The following is a 23,517-nucleotide window of genomic DNA, read 5'->3' as shown; positions in this document are numbered from 1 at the left end:
AAAAATATGGAAGTGGTTTACCATTGTCTTCTTCCGCGCAGTAAACTTGAGTCTCCACCCTCCACTCTCTCCCATGCTGCTGCTGCTGCCCAGCACAGGGGAGTTTTGCCTTGCAGCAGATTGCCTTCCACTCGCTAGCCACTGCCCAAGCTAGGAAGCCGAGGCAGGTGGAGTACTGGAAACTCGCCAGCTGTGATCCTGAGAGGGGATCCGCCCCGCTTTGCCCAACCCTAAAAATGAAAGCTTGGCCCCACTGGGATACATGTCAATTCAAGGGATTTCTCTGGTTTATCTCTTCCAAAACATTAGGTCTTTACTACAGAGAGTCAGAGAGCAGCTTAGTGCTTTATCCACTGCCTCTAAAACTATGTAAAAAAGTACTTGAAAAAAAAGTATCTGCAGAAATTCTATAAATAGCCAAGTCATTTTCTTCGAAAAAGAGAAGAGAAACAAAATAAAATGTTTTATCACACCAATTAAAAATAATACTTGAAATAATCAATTAAAATAAAGTGGGAGAGTTCATAGGTCTCTCCTCTGCAATTTCAGTTTTCCTCTTGGTTCCAGAGGCAGCTTTTGACACCTCAGGTTCAGAATGTCCAAAATAGAATGAACTCCTCATGTTCCTTTCCAAAGATGTTCCTCTGCCTATCTTTCCTGTCAAAGTTGATACCACCACAACCCTCCCCAACACTCAAGCCCATAATCTTGGTATTTTCCTTGACTCCTTCCTCTCTTACAAACCCCACATTCAGTGTCACAAAATCCTGTTGGTTTTTCCATCACAACACTTTCAGGATCCACCCTTTCCTCTCCATCCCGAAGTCCAACCTGCCGACCTAGCCACTTATAATACTACTACTACTATTAATAATTATGGTATTTGTTAAGCACTTACTACATGCCACGCACTGTTCTAAGCACTGGGATAGATACAAGGTAGTCAGGTTGTCCCACTTGGGGCTCACAGTCTTAATCCCCATTTTCCAAATGAGGCAACTGAGGCCCAGAGAAGTGAAGCGACTTGCCCAAGGTCACACATCAGACAAGTGGCGGTGCCGGGATTAGAACACATGACCTTCGGAGTCCCAGGCCTGTGCTCTATCCACTCCGCCATGCTGCTTCTCCTATCATAATCCGGTTCACTACTGTATCGGTCTCCTCATTGGACTCCCTCCCTTCAATCTCTCCGCTCTCCAGTCCATATCTCACTCTGCTTCCCAGATCATTTTTTCTAAAATGTTACTCTGCATCCATTTCCCTTCTCCCCCTCTAGACTGTAAGGTCATTGTGGGCAGGGAATGTGTCTATTGTTATACTGTACTCCCCCAAGTGCTCAGTACAGTGCTCTGTATACAGTAAGTGCTCAAAAAACACGACTAATTTACTGACTGACCTTCTCTTCAGAATCTGCAATGGTTACCCACTCTTCCCTGCATTAAGGAGAAACTCCAGCCATCAGCTTCAAAGCCCTCAATCAGCTCTCGCCCTCCAGTTTACCCGCACTCTTCTTCCACGACAGCAGAGCCTGCACTCTTTGTACTCTTTAAGCCAACCTACTCACTATTCCTTGTTCTCATCTCTCCAGCCTTCCATGTGTTGCTCGTGTCCTTTCTCCATGCCTGGAGTTCCCTCCCATTTCAAATTTGCCAGACCACATCTTAAAAGCCTTTCGGAAATCACATCTCCAAAAATAATGATGACGACAATCATAAAAATACCCTTTCTGACCCATCAGGGGCTCACAGTCTGTGCCTTCCTGATTAATTTGTCTTCTCCCCAGGCTACATACTTTAAATACCTCAGGCCTTCTATTCCAACTAATTTATTCTCACTTCGGAACACAAACATGCCACATGACCCTGTCACAATGGGAATGGGAATGCATCATGTTGTACATTTTCCTGTAGACCTACATCTTATTAAGGGATTTCATTCCAAAGCCTCCGGCAAAATAATCGGTAATTCCTTTGTATGCTATGTTCTGTTAGATGAAGCAGCCCTAATCTATTGTTTAATCTCTGGGAAAGTAATTCAAAGCAGAAAATCACCACATTCAATGAGGGATCGTAGCAGGATTTTGAAGCTCTGCAGGAAGCTGTAAAAAGTAGAAGGTAGCTCTGCTGACAGTGGGACTAGTTTGTCAACTTTAGTGAAGAATTTGTCCAACTTGATTCTCCCACTCCCTTCTGCATCACCCTGACTTGCTCCCTTCACTCTTCCCTCCTCCCAGCCCCACAGCACTTATGTATATACCGGTAATTTATTTATTTATATTAATGTCTATCTCTCCTCCCTCTAGACTGTAAGCTCTTTGTGGGCAGGGAATATGTCTATTTACTGTTGTATTGTACTCTTCCAAGCTCTTAGTACAGGGCCCTGCACACAGTAAGTGCTCACTAAATATGATTGCATGAATGAATGAGCAACAGCCTTCTTCCTGTCTTCACAAAACATCTTGTAGCGGGCCAACTCCTACTGAACATCTTGGCACTCCAAACTTCTCTCTTCATCAGGGTATTCTTCAATCATTTTGATAAACCCATCTGCTTTCTTTACAACTGATGCAAGACTTCTTGATACACAGACCTGAGCTGGTGGTGGAGAGATGTTAAATTTAAGGTGTTGGTAGGACATTCAAGAAGAGATGCCCTGAAGGCAGGAGGAAATGTGAGAAGTAGAGAGGACGGGGTTGGAAGAGGTAGATTTGGGAATCATCTGCACAGAGATGGTAGTTGAAGCCATGGTAGTGAATGACTTCTCTAAGGGAGTGGGTGTAGATGAAGAATAGAAGGGGAACCAGCAGTGGGCCTTGAGGGACCTCCCACAGTTAGCAAGTGAGACTGTGAAAGAAATTGAAACAGGGAGGCCAAAGAGAAAAGAGGAGAACAAGAAGAGGACCGTGTCGGTGAAGCCAAGGTTGGGTAATGTTTCCAGTAGAAGAGAATGTTCCACAGTGTTCAAGGCGGCTGAGAGGCTGAGGAGGATTAGGATGGAGTAGAGGTCATTGGGTGTGGCAAGAAAGAGGTCACAGGGGACCTTAGAGAGGGTCATTTCCGTGGAGAGAAAGGGGAGGAAACCAGATTGTAGGGGGTCAAGGAGAGAATTGGAAAAGAGGAAGGGGAGGCAGTGGTTGCAAACAACTCGCTCAAGGAGTGTTGGAAAGGAACAGTAGGAGGGAGATGGGGCAATAAATGGAAGGCGTTGTGGTGCCAAGAGAGTTTTTTTTTTAGGATGGGGGATGTGTGCACATGTTTAAAAGCAGTGGGGAAGGAAAGACTGGAAAGTAAGCATTTGAGAAGATTGTGATCAGGGAGGGAAGAAGGAAGAGGGCAAATGTTTTGGTAGTCCCAAGTTCTTTCACTAGGTCACACTGTCTAATGTCTAGTGACTAACTCTACTATACTCGTTGGGCACCTAGTATAGTGCTCCGCACACACCAGTTGCTCCACAAACATGACTGATTGCAGTAGAGTTATACTGTCATCTACTCTCTCTAAAATTAGGTGAAAACCTACTAGGCAAAGACCTAGAAAAATGTTTCTCTGTGATCTCCTGGACCAGAAGAGCTAGGTTGGAGCATTGGTGGAGGACATCATTTTTTAAGTACTTACAATACTATTTAATAGTCTCATCAAGCTCCTCAACTGTAGACAATTCAGGTGCTCCATACTTCTCTGCTACTGTCTTCCCTGGATAGACTTCCCAAATCGTTCTCTAGAATCAAAAATCAAGTTACACTAAGTGATGGCTGAGTATCTTGAAAATCTTCCAAGATAAAACCCCAGCTCCTGTTCTCAGATAAATTACTCACTGGTAAACCATAGATGTCCCTCGGCCCTCAGGATCATTTAGAACAGGTATAGGCGATTCTTTTGCAGAGAAGGCCTGAACTAAATGAGGTCACGTGGCACTTGGCACCATGTGAGGACATCGTTTTTATCAGGCTGTGCTTGGCAGCTCGTGCCAGCGCGGCTAGGTCTGTAGCATCACTCCCACCCCTCTCTGCCTCCTAATTTGAGCCTGGGCCAGGAAGGAAAAGGGGAAGAGGGCAGGAGGAGAGGCTCGATAGATCGGCACGGGCATCCATATCCACATCGGCCGCCACCCCGACCTTGCCCCGGCTGGGAAAGGGAGGTGGGGCTATGAGTTGGAATTGAGGAACAGTGTCGTGGGAGATGGGAGCACAGGACTGGTCTGAGGCATTAGGTGCCCTAGGCAAATTAAAAAAAAAAAACAATGATGATGGTATTTGTTAAGCACTTACTATGTACCATCATCATCATCAATCGTATTTATTGAGCGCTTACCATGTGCAGAGCACTGTACTAAGCGCTTGGGAAGTACAAATTTGCAACATCTAGAGACAGTCCCTACCCAACAGTGGGCTCACAGTCTAAAAGGGGGAGACAGAGAACAAAACCAAACATACTAACAAAATAAAATAAATAGGATAGATATGTACAAGTAAAATACATAAATAAATAAATGGAGTAATAAATATGTACAAACATATATACATATATACAGGTGCTGTGGGGAAGGGAAGGAGGTAAGATGGGGGGGTGGAGAGGGGGACGAGGGGGAGAGGAAGGCACTGTACCAGGCACTGTACTAAGCACTGGGGTTGATACAAGCCAAGTGGGTTGGACACAGTCCCTGTCCCACATGAGGCTCACAGTCTCATGTCCCATTTTGCAGATGAGGTAACTGAGGCTCAGAGAAGAAGAGTGACTTGCCCAAGGTCACACGGCAGACAAGTGGCGGAGCCGGGATTAGAACCCATAACCTTCTGACACCCAGGCCCATCACCCTCTGGTCTAGCCTGCGGGAATGTTTGATCGGGTAGAACAGTCCTTTCCTTCCCCTAGTGCCTCTGCGCTGCTCTGGGGGAGAACACGAGAAATGTCTTGTGTAAATTCCCTCTAGACTGCAAGCTCGTTGCGGACAGGGAACCTGTCTGCTAATTCTGTTGTATTGTACTCTCCCAAGAGCTTCGTACAATGCTGTGCACACAGTGGGTGCTCAATAGATGCTACCGATAGATTCATTCATTCAATCGTATTTACTGAGCGCTTCCAGTGTGCAGAGTCATAATAACGTTGGTATTTGTTAAGCGCTTACTGTGTGCAAAGCACTGTTCTAAGTGCTGGGGTAGATACGAGGTAATCAGGTTGTCCCACGAGGGGCTCACAGTCTTCATCCCCATTTTCCAGATGAGGGAACTGAGGCCCAGAGAAGTGAAGTGACTTGCCCAAAGTCACACAGCTGACAAGTGGCGGAGCCGGGATTTGAACCCACGGCCTCTGACTCCAAAGCCCGGGCTCTTTCCACTGAGCCACGCTGCTTCCCCAGAGTACTGTACTAAGCGCTTGGGAAGTACAAGTTGGCAACACATAGAGACGGTCCCTACCCAACAGTGGGCTCACAGTCTAGAAATGCATAGTGTACATACTCGAAATTATTTATTTATGTTATTGTCTGTCTCTCCCTTTAGACTGCAAACACAGTGTGGACAGGGAATATGTCCACCAACTCTGTTGTACTGTACTCTCCCAAGTGCTCTGTCTACAGTAAGCATTCGATAGTCATTCATTCAATCATATTTATTGAGTGCTTACTGTGTGCGGAGCACTGTACTAAGCGCTTGAAAAGTACAATTTGGCAACAGAGACAATCCCTCCCCAACAACGGGCTCTGATTGATTGTGAACAGGGGGTGGGGCTGAAGCAGAGGGGGCAGGGAGAGAGGGGATTTGAAGTCCCCAGCTCCATAGTTCTGCCCGGCACATGAGTCCGGGTTCAGCATCTTCTGCTGCCATAGCCCATAGTGGGGCAGGAGGGATGAGGCCCCAGCAGGCAGACCGGGGGTAGCTTTGCTCACAAAATGCTGGCAAAGTGCTCCCACAGCCAAGGCTGGGACAACAAAGCCTCCTGCAATCCCAGGAGGGCAGCTCTTCCGCAGAACAGGCCTGGGGCTTGTGGCTTTCGGGACACCTCTGCAAGTTCAAAATACAATGCCCCGAGTTCTCTTCCAAGTTCTCTCCAGCACTGAAGGCTCCCATCATGTTAACAATGCCACTATCCTCCTATTTTCTCAAGTCCTTAACCTCGGCACTATCCTTAATCAATCAATCAATCAATCAATCGTATTTATTGAGCGCTTACTATGTGCAGAGCACTGTACTAAGCGCTTGGGAAGTACAAATTGGCAACATATAGAGACAGTCCCTACCCAACAGTGGGCTCACAGTCTAAAAGGGGGAGACAGAGAACAGAACCAAACATACTATCAAAATAAAATAAATAGAATAGATATGTACAAATAAAATAAATAAATAAATAGAGTAAAAAATATGTACAAACATATATACATATGTACAGGTGCTGTGGGGAAGGGAAGGAGGTAAGATGCGGGGGATGGAGAGGGGGACGAGGGGGAGAGGAAGGAAGGGGCTCAGTCTGGGAAGGCCTCCTGGAGGAGGTGAGCTCTCAGCAGGGCCTTGAAGGGAGGAAGAGAGCTAGCTTGGCGGATGGGCAGAGGGAAGGCATTCCAGGCCCGGGGGATGACGTGGGCCGGGGGTCGATGGCGGGACAGGCGAGAGCGAGGTACGGTGAGGAGATCAGCGGTGGAGGGGCGGAGGGTGCGGACTGGGCTGGAGAAGGAGAGAAGGGAGGTGAGGTAGGAGGGGGCGAGGTGATGGACAGCCTTGAAGCCCAGGGTGAGGAGTTAAGGAGTGAGGATACCTTAACTCCTGGGTATCATGCCCGACTCCTCCCTCTCTTCTCCTCCAAATTCAGCCTCTCTCTAAATCTCAGAGATTCTTTCCACCCCTCCTCTATCCTAGTGACCACCATGCTGGTTCAGCCACTTCCCACCTTGACTATGCATCAGCCTCCTCATCGACCTCCCTGCTTTCAGTCTCTCGCCTCTCCAGTCCATATTTCATTTTGCTGCCTGGATCACTTTTCTAAAATGTTCTGCACTTGTTTCCCCGATCTTCGATACCTACTAATGGTTGTCCATTTCTCTCCACATCAAGTGGAAGTTTCTCACCGCTAGTTTTAAAGCTTTCAATCAGTCTTCACCCTTCTATTCATCCAAGCTCTTTTCCCACTACACTCCAACTTGCCATTTTCATTTCTCTCACATTTACCTACTCACTGGACCTCAGTCTCCTCTCTCCTGCCCCTGACTTCTTGCTCATACCCTCCTTGGAACTCTCACCCCTTTCAAATCAAAAAGATTATTAATAATTGTGGTATCCGTTAAGCACTTACTATGTGCCAAGCACTGTACTAAGTGCTGGGATGGATACAGGCAAATTGGGCTGGACACAGTCCCTGTCCCAGATGGGGATCACAATCTTAATCCTCATTTTGCAAATGAGGTAACTGAGGCACAAAGGTAAGTGACTTGCCCAAGGTCGTACAGCAGACAAGTGGCGGGGATAGGATTAGAACCCAGGTCCTTCTGACTCCCGGGCCTGAGCTCTAGCCACTAAGTCACTGCGCTTCTCAGTTTGTCTATAATAGACTGGTAAGAATTTACTTTTAGTATTAGAGAAGGTGCTGCATTTGGCCTTCTGTGGAGGCCTCAGCCACTTGAATGTGCTTTAAAAACCAAAGGCACATGGAGTACATTTATGAACTCCTCTAGAAACCCCCCAATTTTCCTGGCAAATAACAACGGCAAAATGTTCCAAGAGGTTTGGCTAACAGTCTTCAATAAGCATTACTGGCTCTTTTTCACCAGAGATTTAGCAACACAGATTTGGCACTACACACAATCAATCAATAGTATTTTCTGAGCACTTACCATCTAACAGTTTAATTATCTTGCATTGTTCATTGCTGACAAATAGTGTTACCCTTTTAGATTTCAGTTAAACATCACTGCAGATGTTTAAACATCTGTGTTTGTACCTTTAGAAAAGCCAAAGAAGCAGGGAGCTATCAATCCTGATTTCCACAGGTAGTTTCGGTGCTTGAATTTGAGCAAGAGATCAGAGTTTCTCACTACAAAAAATACTACGGATGGATTCATCCAGTAAGCAGAAGAGCCTTCCCACCTGTTGATGCTCCCTATGCATGTGCTGTGATTTAATTTCCTCTGCCTTCAGCTTTTCTACGATCTCCAAGTCCTCCAGGTCCTGTGAGCGTTCCCATTCCAAATTCGTCCTCTTCAGCATCTTCTGATATTGAGAGAAGTAAAAAAAAATACGGGGAAGATCAATTAGTGTGAAAGCGGAACAGTAATAATAACTATGGTATTATTATGGTAAGTATTATGGTAAGTATGGTAAGTATTGCGGTATTACTATGAGGACTTACTGTGGGCCAATAATAATAATAACTGTGATACAATACATACTAGGTGCCAAGCACTGTGCTAAGTACTGGAGGAGATACAGAAGTCAGTATTTCCACCCACACATACTCACTCTTTCGTCTTCATTTAAATTTTGTTTGTAATGATACAGCCAGTGGGCCAGGTACTCTATCGGGTCTGGTGGTCGCCGTTCTGCCACCTCTGCTAGTCCCCGAGCCAGGCATTTCCCGAGACATTTCTTGAGGTACTCAGAATCCATTCCTATCGACTACAAAAGAAAAAAAAAAGTAGGAAGTGCATTGAATCACGTTTGAGACATTCATAACCAAACTATCAAGCTCTTTTTTATGGTATATGTTAAGTGCCGCCTATATGCCTCACTGGGCTAAGCATTGGGATAGATATAAGTTAATCGGGTTGGACACAGTCCATATACCAGATGGGATTCACGGTATGAATCCTCATTTTACAGATTGAGGTCACTGAGATACAGACAAGCGAAGTAACTTGCCCAAGATGACAGAGCAGACAAGCGGCAGAGTCGGGATTAGAACCCAGGTCCTTCTGTCTCCCAGGCCCATTCCCTAGCCACTGGACCCTCCGGTTTCTCAAGCTTACTTCGTGGTCTGCCCAGTGGACTCCTGCAAGGCAAACATTCCTAAAGGGTGCTAAATAGCGGCGGCCTGAAATAAACGCAAGCAAGGATTCTCCGTTTCATCCAGCTTCCTGAATCCTGATGGGCAAAGCCGGCAAGATCAGCAGGGCAAAGTCCACAGCTTGTTCAAGGAGTGGGAGCTCCTTAATGATAATAATAATGGCATTTTTTAAGCGCTTACTATGTGCCAAGCACTCTTCTAAGCGCTAGCTGGGATACAAGAAGCAGCATGGCTCAATGGAAAGAGCGCGGGCTTGTGAATCAGAGATCATGCGTTCAAATCCCGGTTCCGCCAATTGTCAGCTGTGTGACCTTGGGCAGCTCACAACTTCTCAGTTAGCTCATCTGTAAAATGGGGATGAAGACTGTGAGCCCCATGTGGAAAAACCTGATCACCTTGCATCCTCCCCAGAGCTTAGAACAGTGCTTTTAGAACAGTGCTTTGCACATAGTAAGCACTTACCAAATGCCATTATTATTATAATAATACAAGGTAATCAGGTTGTCCCACATGGAGCTCACAGTCTTCATCCCCATTTTCCAGATGAGGGAACTGAGGCCCAGAGAAGTGAAGTGACTTGCCCAAAGTCACACAGCTGACAAGCACTGGAGGTAGGATTAGAAGCAGCATGGCTCGGTGGAAAGAGTGCGGGCTTTGGAGTCAGAGGTCATGGGTTCAAATCCCAGCTCCACCACTTGTCAGCTGTGTGACTTTGGGCAAGTCACTTCACTTCTCTGTGTCTCAGTTACCTCATCTGTAAAATGGGGATGAAGCCTGTGAGCCCCACGTGGGGCAGGAACTGGGTCCAACCGGCTTAACTTGTACCTCCCCCAGTGTTTAGAACAGTGCTGGGCGCATAGAGAAGCAGCGTGGCTCAGTGGAAGGAGCCCGGGCTTTGGAGTCCGAGATCATGGGTTCATATCCCAGCTCTGCCAATTGCCAGCTGTGTGACTTTGGGCAAGTCACTTCACTTCTCTGGGCCTCCGTTCCCTCATCTGTAAAATGGGGATGAAGACTGGGAGGCCCCCCGTGGAACAACGTGATCACCTTGTAACCTCCCCAGTGCTTAGAACAGTGCCTTGCACATAGTAAGCACTTAATAAATGTCATTATTATTACTATTGTTATTATTATTATTATTATTATTAGAACCCGTGACCTCTGACTCCCAAGCCCGGGCTCTTTCCTCTGAGCCACACTGTTTCTCAAGGAGCAGGTAGAGGCCTGCTCCTTGGGGCAGATCTTTACCCCTGCCTGCCACCTGTGACCCACAGATCTTTTTTGGGTGAAAGGGACATCCTCAAACGGGGCTGCTTCTGGCCTTGACCAACCCAGCTTCCCCATTGTGAGAGGGTTCCTTTCGCTGCTTGTGATTCGGTCCCTGAAAAGTAATAATATTTTATTGTGTTAATATGTTTCGTTTTGTTCTCTTTCTCCCCCTTCTAGACTGTAAGCCCACTGTTGGGTAGGGACCGTCTCTAGATGTTGCCAACTTGTACTTCCCAAGTGCTTAGTACAGTGCTGTGCACACAGTAAGAGCTCAATAAATATGACTGATTGATTGACTGACCGTCTCTATATGTTGCCAACTTGTACTTCCCAAGTGCTTAGTACAGTGCTCTGCACACAGTAAGCGCTCAATACGTTTGATTGATTGATTGACCGTCTCTATATGTTGCCAACTTGTACTTCCCAAGCGCTTAGTACAGTGCTCGGCACACAGTAAGCGCTCAATAAATACGATTGATTGATTGACCGTCTCTATATGTTGCCAACTTGTACTTCGCAAGCGCTTAGTACAGTGCTCTGTACACAGTAAGCGCTCAATAAATACGATTGATTGATTGACCGTCTCTATATGTTGCCAACTTGTACTTCGCAAGCGCTTAGTACAGTGCTCTGCACACAGTAAGCGCTCAATACGTTTGATTGATTGATTGACCGTCTCTATATGTTGACAACTTGTACTTCCAAAGTGCTTAGTACAGTGCTCTGCACACAGTAAGCGCTCAATAAATACGATTGATTGATTGACTGTCTCTATATGTTGCCAACTTGTACTTCCCAAGCGCTTAGTACAGTGCTCTGCACACAGTAAGCGCTCAATACGTTTGATTGATTGATTGACCGTCTCTATATGTTGACAACTTGTACTTCCAAAGTGCTTAGTACAGTGCTCTGCACACAGTAAGCGCTCAATAAATACGATTGATTGATTGACTGTCTCTATATGTTGCCAACTTGTACTTCCCAAGCGCTTAGTACAGTGCTCTGCACACAGTAAGCGCTCAATACATTTGATTGATTGATTGACCGTCTCTATATGTTGCCAACTTGTACTTCCAAAGTGCTTAGTACAGTGCTCTGCACACAGTAAGTGCTCAATAAATACGATTGATTGATTGACCGTCTCTATATGTTGCCAACTTGTACTTCCCAAGCGCTTAGTCCAGTGCTCTGCACACAGTAAGCGCTCAATAAATACGATTGATTGATTGATTGACCGTCTCTATATGTTGCCAACTCGTACTTCCCAAGCGCTTAGTACAGTGCTCTGCACACAGTAAGGGCTCAATAAATACGATTGAATGAATGAATAATAATAATGACGGCATTTATTAAGCGCTGACTCTGTGCCAAGCACTGTTCTAAGCGCTAGGGAGGCCACAAGGGGATCAGGTTGTCCCACGTGGGGCTCACGGTCTTAATCCCCATTTTACAGCTGAGGGAACTGAGCCTGAGAGAATGACTTGTCCAAGGTCACACAGCAGCCACGGGGCGGAGCTGGGATTAGAACCCACGAGCTCTGCCCCCCAAGACCGGGCTCTTTCCACCGAGCCGCGGCGCTTCTCTAGAATTCCCTGAAAGTAAATATACGAAGTATATTGTACTTCCCAAGCGCTTAGTCCAGTGCTCTGCACACAGTAAGCGCTCAATAAATACGATTGATTGATTGATTGACTGATTAAAAGTGCCAATTGCTCCAGCTGGAGTCCCCGGGGACCCCAAATACAGCAGGAGGGGGGCAGAGGTTTCAGGTGCCACATGTCCCCTGCCCCGAGGCCTTCCTTGGCTGGTGCCAAGGGTCTGTCTCTATATGTTGCCAACTTGTGCTTCCCAAGCGCTTAGTCCAGTGCTCTGCACACAGTAAGCGCTCAATAAATACGATTGATTGATTGATTGATTGGTGCCGAGCCCCCGAGCCCCCGAACCTGCACTAGGCCTCGCGGAGGGGTCCCAGTCTCCGGGCGCGTTGATGCCGTTGCTTAGCAACCGGAGGGAGGGGGAGGATGCGCGTCAAACCCCCATCCTCCGCACCCACCCTCGTCCCCGCCCCCGTGGTTGGTGCCCGAACCAGGTACCCTCCTCTCATTCATTCACTCAATCGTATTCATTGAGCGCTTACTGTGTGCAGAGCACTGGACTAAGCGCCCCTTCCTTCCTCTCCCCATCCCCCCCATCTTACCTCCTCTCCGGGTGCGTTGATGCCGTTGCTTAGCAACCGGAGGGAGGGGGAGGATGCGCGTCAAACCTCCACCCCCCGTGGGCGGTGCCCGAACCAGGTGCCCTCCTCTCATTCATTCAATCAATCAATCAATCAATCAATCGTATTTATTGAGCGCTTACTATGTGCAGAGCACTGTACTAAGCGCTTGGGAAGTACAAATTGGCATCACATAGAGACAGTCCCTACCCAACAGTGGGCTCACAGTCTAAAAGGGGGAGACAGAGAACAGAACCAAACATACCAACAAAATAAAATAAGTAGGATAGAAATGTACAAGTAAAATAAATAAATAAATAAATAAATAGAGTAATAAATATGTACAACCATATATACATATATACAGGTGCTGTGGGGAAGGGAAGGAGGTAAGACGGGGGGATGGAGAAGGGGACGAGGGGGAGAGGAAAGAAGGGGCTCAGTCTGGGAAGGCCTCCTGGAGGAGGTGAGCTCTCAGCAGGGCCTTGAAGGGAGGAAGAGAGCTAGCCTGGCGGATAGGCAGAGGGATTGGGGGCATTCCAGGCCCGGGGGATGGCGTGGGCCGGAATTCATTCATTCATTCAATCGTATTTATTGAGCGCTTACTGTGTGCAGACCACTGGACTAAGCGCCCCTTCCTTCCTCTCCCCCTTCCCCCCCATCTTACCTCCTTCCCTTCCCCACAGCACCTGTATATATGTTTGTACCTATTTATTACTCTATTTATCTTACTTGTACATATCTATTCTATTCATTTTATTTTGGTAGTATGTTTCGTTTTGTTCTCTGTCTCCCCCGTCTAGACTGTGAGCCCGCTGTTGGGTAGGGACTGTCTCTATGTGTTGCCGACTTGTACTTCCCAAGCGCTTAGTACAGTGCTCTGCACACAGTAAGCGCTCAATAAATGCGATTGATTGATTGATTGATTGACATACAGAGACGGTCCCTACCCAACAATGGGCTCACAGTCTAGAAGGGGGAGACAGACAAAGCCTTCTCTATAATAATACTATCAATCAATCAATCGTATTTATTGAGCGCTTACTGTGTGCAGAGCACTGTACTAAGCGTTTGGGAAGTACAAGTTGGCGACATATAGAGACGGTCCCTACCCAACAGTGGGCTCACAGTCTAGAAGGGGAAGACAGGCAAAGCCCTCTTTATAATAATAATATCAATCAATCAATCAATCGTATTTATTGAGTGCTTACCGTGTGCAGAGCACTGTACTAAGCTCTTGGGAAGTACAAATTGGCAACATATAGAGACAGTCCCTACCCAACAGTGGGCTCAATACTAATAATAATGGCATTTATTAAGCGCTTACTATGTGCCAAGCACTGTTCTAAGCGCTGGGGAGGTTACAAGGTGATCGGGTTGTCCCCCTGGGGGCTCACAGTCTTAATCCCCATTTTCCCGATGAGGGAACTGAGGCTCGGAGAAGTGAAGTGACTTGCCCAAAGTCACACAGCTGACAATTGGCGGAGTCGGGATTCGAACCCATGACCTCTGACTCCAAAGCCCGGGCTCTTTCCACTGAGCCACGCTGCTTCTCTGTCCCTGATTCACTGATTGATTGATTGGTTGGTTCAATCAATCAGGGGCATTTCCTGAGCACTTATGGTGCAGAGCACTGGCCTAAGCGCTTGGGGGGAGGCCAGTATGGAGCACGGATTTGGTAGTCAGGGCCTCTGCCCAGTGTGTTTGGGCGGCCAGCTCGGTCCCCAGGCGGGGAGACCCAGGAGTCCTGGTTTTCCCTCCCACCCGGATTTTCTGGCCTTTACCATCATGGCAACCACAGTCAGGGGGCTTGAGTGCTAATCCCGGATCTGCCACTCGCCTTCAGTGTGACCCTGGGCAAGTCACTTGACTATATATGTATATATTATATATAACAATCATCATATTAATATATGACATCATTATATATTATATAATGCATAATGTAATATGTATAATGCATGTATTATTATATATACATAATAAATACATTATATATAATGACATTTATTAAGCGCTTACTATGTGCAAAGCAATGTTCTGAACGCTTGGGAGGTTACAAGGTGATCAGGTTGTCCCACAGGGTGCTCACAGTCTTCACCCCCATTTTACAGATGAGGGAACTGAGGACCAAAGAAGTTAAGTGACTTGCCCGACGTCACAGAGCTGACAGGTGGCGGCTAATCATTCATTCATTCAATCGTATTGATTGAGCGCTTACTGTGTGCAGAGCACTGTACTAAGAGCTTGGGAAGTACAAGTCGGCAACATATAGAGACGGTCCCTATCCAACAACGGGCTCACAGAATAATTGTAACAGTAGTAATAATAACAATAATCAATGGTATTTATTGAATGCTTACTCTGTGCAGAGCGCTGTACTAAGTGCTTAGGAGCGTGCATAATTGCGATGTGAGCTCACTGTAGGCAGGGACTGGGTTCGATGTTATATTGTACTCTCCCAAGTGCTTAGTACAGTGCTTGGGGCACAATAAGCACTTACTAAATATGATTAATAACAATATAACAATATTTATTGTTTACTCTGTGCTAAGCACTGTACTGAGCTCTGGGGTAGATACACAATTATCAGGTTGGACACAGTCCCTGTCCTCCATGGGGTTCACCCCTAACTTCTCTGTATCTCCGTTTCTTCCTCTGCAAAATTCATTCAATCGTATTTATAATAATAATTACGGCATTTCTTAAATGCTCACCAAGTGCCAAACACTGTTCTAAGCACTGGGGTAGATACATGGTAATCAGGTTGTCCCACGAGGGGTGCACAGTCCTTATCCCTATTTTACAGATGAGGTAACTGAGGCACAGGGAAGTTAAGCGACTTGCTCTTGGCCACCCAGCAGGCAAGTGGTAGAACCGGGATCAGAACCCACGTCCTCTGACTTCCAAGCCTGTGCTCTTTCCAATCAATCAATCAATCAATCGTATTTATTGAGCGCTTACTGTGTGCAGAGCACTGTACTAAGCGCTTGGGAAGTACAAGTTTCCACTGAACCACACATTTATTTAGTGCTTACTGTATGCAGAGCTTGGAAAGTATAATTCGGCATTGAGTATCTGTTCTCCTTCCACTGCTGTGGGACTTGGAACTGTGTCTGACCTGATTATCTCATATCGACTCCAGAGTTTAGTATATAGTAAGTGTTTAGCAAATACTACACTTATTATTAATAGTAATAGCACCCCAGTTGGACGGGTCCTTTGCCATTCGCACTACACCACAGCAAGTGCTCCTAGTAATGTTCCTCATTTTCCTTATTGCAGAGGAAGGCAGGAGAGAAAAAAATGGAGTCAAACTATCTTCGAAAACATCTAGGACAATGCCTAGCTCAAGGACTTGCAGAGGTGGCAAAATATCGGCCCAGTGACCCAATAGAATATTTGGCGTTCTGGATCTACAAATATAAGAGCAACATGCTTGAAGAACAAATGGTGAGCATCACTCTGCTTCAGAAAATGAAAAGAATTACGGGGTTCAGAGTGTATTTTTCTCATTCTTTTTTTTTTTTTTATAAAATACCAGAGGCAGATAGAAAAGGCTCAGCTGAAGCGTGAACAAGCCTTAGCTAAGTTGGAAGAAGAATTACTGGAAAAGATGAAAGCTGAAGAAGCGGCAGCGCAGCAGGTAGGGAATAGATGAGACAGAGTGGCATTTTGCATTTATGGTGATAGTATTTATAATAATAATTATGGTATTTATTAAATGCTTTCTATGCGCTTAGCACTGTAGTAAGTGTGGGGTAGATATAAGATCGGGTTGAACGTAGTCCCTGTCCCAAATGGGGCTCACAGTCTAAGTAGGAATGTACTCTGTTCATGTAGCTCAAATGGGCTGCTCTCCCTCCCCCTTCAAAGTCCTTCTAAAAAGCCTCCCCCCCAGCATTTTCTGATTAATCTATTCACCTCCCAGTCATTTCTCACCCTTATAGTTTCGTCCATTTATTACTGATGTATCCACTTATGTTTATTAATATCTATTCTCACATTCTTTTCCTTAGTGCATTTCCCCTTTTTTCCTTCCCCCCCATTTTTTCCTCAGCTCCTCCTCCCCTCCCCATTGCCCCAACTCGCTCCCTTTGCTCTACCCCTGCCCCGCAGCACTTATGTATATATGTACATATCTATAATTCGATTTATTTATAATTAATGCCCGTTCACTTGTTTTGATGTGTACATATCTATAATTGTATTTATTTCTACTGATGCTATTGATGCCTGTTTGCTTGTTTTGATGTCTGTCTCTCCGTTCTAGACCATTAGCCCATTATGAGCAGGGATAGTCTCTCTTTGTTGCTGAATTGTGCTTTCCAAGTGCTTAGTACTATGCTCTGCATACAGTAAGCACTCAATAAATACGATTGCATGAATAAATGAATGTTTCTCAACATATAATAATATGCTAAATTTAAAAGTTCACACCAGGTTTGTCTTTTTGTTGGCATTACTGTACAGGGGGCTCTAAGTTTTTAATTTTTCTCCACCCCTTCACTAGTAGGGTATAGAGGAAGAGTTCCAGTAGGGAATCTGAAGAATGCAGGTTTAAGTCTGAATAGTAGTAATGCCTTTTATCCAGTGCTATTGGGCGCAGACTACTGTACTAAGGGCAAGGAAATAAAGCACATTTGGGAATGAGACACAGTCCCGGTTCTTCGGGCTTGGGCGGTTACAATCTAAAAGATCTCCCATCAGCTTGCTGTGTGACATTGGGCAAGTTACTTTATTTATCTGTACCTCAGTTTCCTCATCTGCAAAATGGGGATAATAATACTTGCCTTTCTATCTAGCTCATAGGGGTGTTGTGAGGGCAAAAATGTGGTAAGTAAGGTGAGAGCAATTTGGTAAGAATGGCACATAACGAAAACCATGGATTTATTACACTGTATCCCTTTTTCTCTCAGTATCTTGTTCAGCTGATGGGAGTACCTCAATAGTGGTGTATAAACCAGGTGGGGCACAGCAGGGCTTGTTGCTGAGGAAGGTAAACGGAAATAGTCTGTTCCTTAGCCACAGACCTCACTCTAACCCCAAATGGGTGGTGTTGGTAATAATAATAATAATGATGATGATGATGGCATTTATTAAGCACTTACTATGTGCAAAGCACTGTTCTAAGCACTAGGGAGGTTACAGGGTGATCAGGTTGTCCCACGTGGGGCTCACAGTCTTAATCCCCATTTTACAGATGAGGTAACAGGCACAGAGAAGTGAAGTGACTTGCCCAAAGTCACACAGCTGACAATTGGTGGAGCTAGAATTTGAACCCGTGACCTCTGATTCCAAAGCCTGGGCTCTTTCCACTGAGCCATGCTACTCCTCTAAGGAACAAGTACAAGAGTGTAATGTGCTCAGTGTAAATCATCACCATTATTAAAAATAGCTGAAAATGCAGTCCTACCTACTGACAGCAGGATGACCCCTACTCTACTGGAAACAGAAAGTCTATGCAAGTAGTGGTCCACATATTGGTTTTCTGGTCACTGAAGAAGCAACAGCACTGCTTGGTATTACTCTGGAAGACTAAGTCAATCAATCAAGTCAGTCAATCAATCAACAGTACTGAGTGCTGTTTTGGAGAGCACAGTTTTACACACTTGGGAAAGAATATTGGATGTAAAACACATGATCTCTGCCTGCAAGGAGCTTATAATCGATTAGGGAAGGTACAAGATATCCCAGCTGCTCACCAAATGGTGGAAACCAAATAGAAAACCAAGAAAACCAAGCTGTGTTCCCCAGTTGATCATGACAGTTATCTAGGTTTGCTAGACTATGAAACTTTGGTCCCAGGAGCAAAGCTCTCTTATTTTCTTTCTCTCTCTCTCTCTTTCATTTCCCATTCAGGTGTTATATAAGCCATTAAGCGCTTAGTACAATGCTTTACACTCAATATAGTTCTCTGCACTCACTAAGTGCTCAATAAATACCATTGATTGATTGACTGATTGACATGTAGGATAAGGGATACTGAATAGTTTTCTACAGCTCCTTCATATTTAGAGTTCATTCATGAAGGATATTTCCTCTCATTTTTTTTTCAGAATTGAAGGTATGTTGGTTTTAACTAATTAACATTTAAATGCTCAGATTAAGCTTTACTGTTTTTATTGTGCATGTAGACACGAATGAATTGTCTGTTTTCTCACAAACTGACTTAAATATTTTGTTTCATGCAATGATAGCCTGCTCAGAAACAGTTTTTTGAGGCGGAGGAAGAAAAAGAGAAACAAAAAGCTGCAGAAGGGGTGCTTGAGGTCAGCTAAAGTCCATTCAAGTTTACAAGTTAAAAAAAAACAACCAACTTCAGTTTTTATCCAGCTTCATTCAACTTTTTAAAATCCCAGTCTATGTATTTCTTTTGTTTAAGAATGGATTATATATGACTATGAATATGTAAGGGTTAAGTATATATCCTGAATTTTCTAAAGGAGATGATGTCTATAAACTCAACAATAATAATTTAAGTGGGCATCACATATTATTCATACTTTCAAATAGGTATTTCATTGATTTTTAATATGTGCTACTGAATACTGCTCCAAGTTTGAGGTAATTTTATCTCAAAGTATATGGTTTTAGAAATCTAAGAAACAAATGTACTGGTATGTGGTGAGTTGTAGTAATTATAGTGAGTATGTTTAGTGACCAATCCCACAAATTTCCCCTCATAACATTTTTCTTCCATCTTTTTTTTTTCCTGTCATTTGTTCAGAATTTACTGTGTGCCAGGCACTGGATTAAGGATGGGTTAGATACAAGATAATCATGTTGGACATAGTGCCTGTCCCACACTGGGCTCACAGTCTTAATTCCCATTTCACAGATAACAGAGGCACAGATAAATTAAGCAATTTGCCCTTGGCCACCCAGCAGACAAGTGACAGAGCTGGGATTAGAAATCAGGTCCTCTGACTCCCAGGTTCCTGCTCTTTCCAATAGGCAACACTACTTCATGCTAGCCTTGTTTCGTTATTTTAAGTTTGACATTTCTTACAGCACTCTCTCACTTCGAAATAATGTTGTAAAGCATACTTTGGTTTAAACATCTCCCTCCCTCTCTTCAAGCTCTGAAGTATTTCGACAGACTCACATAGTGTGATTCATGCTTCTTTCAATTTAGCATTAGTGCTTAGATCTTAATAGGATCTACTCAGCATAGGCAAAAACCGATTGCTTATGTTAGCACGAGGTGCCTGTTTGTGGTATTTGTTAAGTGCTTACTGTGTGCCAGACACTGTACTACGTGCTGGGATAGATACAAGATCATCAGGATGGACAGTCTCTAATCTCACATAGTGCCCACAGACAATCTTAATCCCCATTTTACAGATGAGATAACTGAGGCACAGAGAAGTGAAGTGACTTGCCAAAGGTCACACAGCAGACAGGTGACAGAGGCAGGATTAGAACCCAGGTACTCTGACTCCCAGTCCCGAACTCTTTCCACCAGGCTATGCTACTACTAAGCACTTGGGAAGAACAAAACAAAAAGGGTTGCATGGACCCAGTCCACAAAATGCTTTCATGCTCATGGGGGAAAGCTGTTAGGAAAGCATTTACAAAATAATTTAATATACGTAAAATTACACACACACACACACACACACACACACACACACACATTTAAGTATTGAGAATGGGTAAACTTAAGAAAACTTTCCTTTTCCACCAATTCCTGTGTCTGTATTTTTATCTCCTCCCCAGCCAGACTTTGTTTTTATAGGCTTTGGCTAGTAGTCTTGGTTAAAAATACTGGAGACCTAATCTCTCTCTTCAGCAGAATCAATCACTGGTATTTATTGAGCCCCTCCTGATAGGAAGCACTATACTAAGCACAACACAAGTTCCCTACTCTCAGAAGGAAGAATTTTCTAAGGGTTGGGTTAAGGTGACAGTCTGAGAGGTTAAATTATCTCTAAATTTTCTGGGTTCTTTCTCTTGGCTATAAAGATGGTTTGGGAGTCACTTCCATCTTAACCTCAGTTGTCACTGATTTTGACAGAGAACTGAGCCCCAACCTCTGGATCATGGTTAGACCGTCTCTATATGTTGCCAACATGTACTTCCCAAGCACTTAGTACAGTGCTCTGCACACAGTAAGCGCTCAATAAATACGATTGAATGGATGAATCGATGATGGGATTTATAGGGTTAAGGATTTTTGAGTTTTATTTACCTTCTTTGAGTATTTATGTAGTTTTCCTAGTGGGATAACACAGTGGGCAGCTTAAAACATTTAAATGTATAATTGTTAGGCACTTAGTAGGTTCATCACTTTCCTAGCAGCATTGTCTATGTTAGGAAGAAGGGCTTAAGAGCAATCCTTCATATAGATGCCAACATCCTCGGTGAGAAGTGATAGCAATAGGGTCACGCATCCAAATGGCGGGCGAGTTTCAAACCCATTACTGCCATATTTTGTGAGACTTGAAGGGAAGGCCCTCCCAAGTGCTTAGTATGGTGTTCTGCACGTAGTAAACGCTCAATAAATACCACCGACGACGATGATGATAGTGAAGATAATGATAATGTGGTTAAGGTGTGAGGCATACTGCTCATCACAAATTATGCACATGAAGGATATCATGATATTCTTTCTCTAGATGCTACAACCTCTAATTTGTAAACTCACTGTGGGCAAGGACTGTGTCTGTTGTATTGTTATATTGTACACCCCCAAGCAGTTAGTACAGCGCTCCGCACACAGTAAGGGCTCAATTAATACGATTGCCAGACTGACTGACTCAAGTTGTGCAATGCTTAAAGTCATCATGTACCGAGCATGTTTCTACTTTGTTGTGGCACTGTATTTACCCACAGAAGACTGGGTAGCCCAAATGGCAGATCCGACGCCAGGAATCCTGTCTGCGCCACAGGTTCCCAAGCATTAGGGTCAGTGGGGCTTATTTTGAAGATGGCCTTCAGAAATTTTCTTGTAGCTGTTCTTTCGGCCACTTATGAAGGTTGCCCCGATGCTCTTTTTTTCATCCTCTAATAATAATAATAATAATACTAACAATTATTATGGTATTTGTTAAGCACTTACTATGTGCCAGGCACTGTACTAAGCGCTGGGGTGGACAGAATTAAATCGGGTTGGACACTGTCCCTGCCCCACATGGGGCTCACAGTCTCAATCCCCTTTTTCCAGATGAGGTAACTAAGGCCCAGAGAAGTGACTTGCCCAAGGTCACACAGCAGACAAGAGGCAGAGTCAGGATTAGAACCCATGACCTTCTAACTCCCAGGCCAATGTTCTATCCACTACACCATGTAAACTCACTGTGGGCAGGGAATGTGTCAGTTTATTCATTCAATCGCATTTATTGAGCGCTTACTGTGTGCAGAGCACTGGACTAAGTGCTTGGGAAGTACAAGTTGGCAACATGTAGAGACGGTCCCTACCCAACAGTGGGCTCACAGTTTATTGTTTATTGTATTGAACTCTCCCAAGCTCTTAGTACAGTGATCTGCACACAGTAAGCACTCAATACTGTTGGGTAGGGACTGTCTCTATATGTTGCCAATTTGTACTTCCCAAGCGCTTAGTACAGTGCTCTGCACATAGTAAGCGCTCAATAAATACGATTGATGATGATAAATATGATTGAATGAATGAACAAATCCAAAAATCACCTCGGGCAGTCCTCTTTTCATTCATCCTTGCCAGATATCTGAAGTATGGCTGCTTCAGATCAAAGAGGGAGGTGATCCTTCATAGGAGTGCAGCAATTCAGATCTCCATTCTTAACTTCTCCTTGGGTTCTGCTTCTTGCTGGATTCCCTGGGGTTCTCACCTCCACTGCGAGCGTAACAAAAAGTAGAATGGCAGCAACAGGAACGGAAAAGACAACAAATTCTAATCGCTCCCACTCAGATCACTGTCACTGAGACCATTTTCCTTGTCATGCCCCATCAATCATATTTATTGAGTGCTTACTGTGTGCAGAACACTGTACTAAGCACTTGGGAGATAAAATATAACAATATTATAGACACACTCCCTGCCCGTCTAGAGGATGCGCTTAACTGATATATTTTCTTTATACTTTAGAGTGAAAATAGGAAGGTGGAGATAAATAATACCCAGTTGGGATATTATAGAGAGATAGCAGCTGTTACTTATTTTAAATTTGATTATTTTAATCTCCACAATTGCTTACAATGTTTTCATTTTCTGTACTATAATCCCGGGACTGTTTGGCAAACTGAAAAATTCACAGAATAGAATGAACAAATGAAATCAGTACTATGCTGTTTTCTCACGGAATCCAGAATTGGTTGAAAGTTGTTGAAAAGTCATTTGTACTTCTAGTATTCACAGAATGAGCTGGTCAAGACATTAGCTGAAATCAGTGATAAATACGGAGCACCCAACTTGAGTCGGGTTGAAGAACTTGATGAGTCGGTGATGTCTGATGTAAGTGGAGAATTTTTAAAAGGATACTTAGAAAATTACTTTAAACATTGTTATTACATTTTGTAGCCAATGCATTTTCACTCTTAAATGATTGATTTTGGTGATTTATAATTCAAGATAGATAGTTTCCTGGTAGCATAATTTTTAGAATTTTTATAACTATTAATTTTGCTTTAATGCTTGGCAAAGAGGCTCAGTAATTGGATTCCGCAGCAAAAGTGCGACGTGAGATAGAATTATCAAATGAATAATGAGGTATAGTTTTATAGGATTTGAATGAGCAGAATGAGCCTTTTACTTATCGTTTTCTCTGGAAGGCCGGGGACTGTTGCTACCATGATGCTGGACCTTGTGGGTTGAGAGCTACCCAAGCTGAAGCAGTGCTTCACTAAACTGGGGTGGATACTGTGCATAGTACATCGAAGGATATTCAAACAATAACTTTGTTTCCTCTGGTCTGTGACACTTTCACAAACTTCTGATAATAGTGCGTAATAATATTTACTTTCTATTTTGCTTTCAGGCTGCACCAAGTGCTACAAGTGATCAAACCTACCAAGATGGCTAATCATTTTACCTGAGAGCAATAAATATTTTATTGGTGTGAA

The 23,517-nt window shown here is 44.3% G+C and overlaps 2 protein-coding genes across 3 annotated transcripts in view; one reads left to right on the top strand and one right to left on the bottom strand.

Moving 5' to 3' along the window:
- Window positions 1-14,258, bottom strand: part of LOC119925300 (DPY30 domain-containing protein 1-like) — a 20,766-nt gene extending 6,508 nt beyond the window's left edge. Inside the window, exons 1-5 of the mRNA XM_038743405.1 lie at window positions 14,236-14,258; window positions 12,200-12,252; window positions 8,950-9,014; window positions 8,444-8,599; window positions 8,072-8,194 (exon numbers count right to left, since the gene is read on the bottom strand). Of these exons, the coding sequence (XP_038599333.1) occupies window positions 8,072-8,194; window positions 8,444-8,599; window positions 8,950-9,014; window positions 12,200-12,252; window positions 14,236-14,258 (420 nt within the window). The remainder of the gene's footprint in view (window positions 1-8,071; window positions 8,195-8,443; window positions 8,600-8,949; window positions 9,015-12,199; window positions 12,253-14,235) is intronic.
- DYDC1 (DPY30 domain containing 1) lies at window positions 12,280-23,517 on the top strand. Of its 2 annotated transcripts, none has more exons than XM_038744198.1 (6): window positions 12,280-12,345; window positions 15,757-15,924; window positions 16,016-16,117; window positions 18,672-18,743; window positions 22,805-22,909; window positions 23,433-23,517. In XM_038744198.1, exons 2-6 carry the CDS (start codon window positions 15,778-15,780, stop codon window positions 23,475-23,477), a joined length of 471 nt encoding a protein of 156 aa, XP_038600126.1. In that variant the 5' UTR covers window positions 12,280-12,345; window positions 15,757-15,777; the 3' UTR covers window positions 23,478-23,517. The 2 variants fall into 2 exon arrangements, with proteins under 2 accessions (XP_038600126.1, XP_038600127.1); XM_038744199.1 differs by lacking the exon at window positions 12,280-12,345 and adding an exon at window positions 12,479-12,550.

The sequence above is a fragment of the Tachyglossus aculeatus genome, chromosome 3, assembly GCF_015852505.1.
Source record: "Tachyglossus aculeatus isolate mTacAcu1 chromosome 3, mTacAcu1.pri, whole genome shotgun sequence".
Lineage (NCBI taxonomy): Eukaryota > Metazoa > Chordata > Mammalia > Monotremata > Tachyglossidae > Tachyglossus > Tachyglossus aculeatus.
Note: the sequence above shows the minus strand (reverse complement) of the source record. Positions and strands in the feature narration are given on the sequence as shown.

Coding starts and splice junctions, on each gene's coding strand:
- DYDC1 (XM_038744198.1), top strand. CDS start 15,778: ATGGAGTCAAACTATCTTCGAAAACATCTAGGACAATGCCTAGCTCAA. Junction 16,118..18,671: donor AAGAAGCGGCAGCGCAGCAG/GTAGGGAATAGA, acceptor ATGCAATGATAG/CCTGCTCAGAAACAGTTTTT. Junction 18,744..22,804: donor CTGCAGAAGGGGTGCTTGAG/GTCAGCTAAAGT, acceptor TTGTACTTCTAG/TATTCACAGAATGAGCTGGT.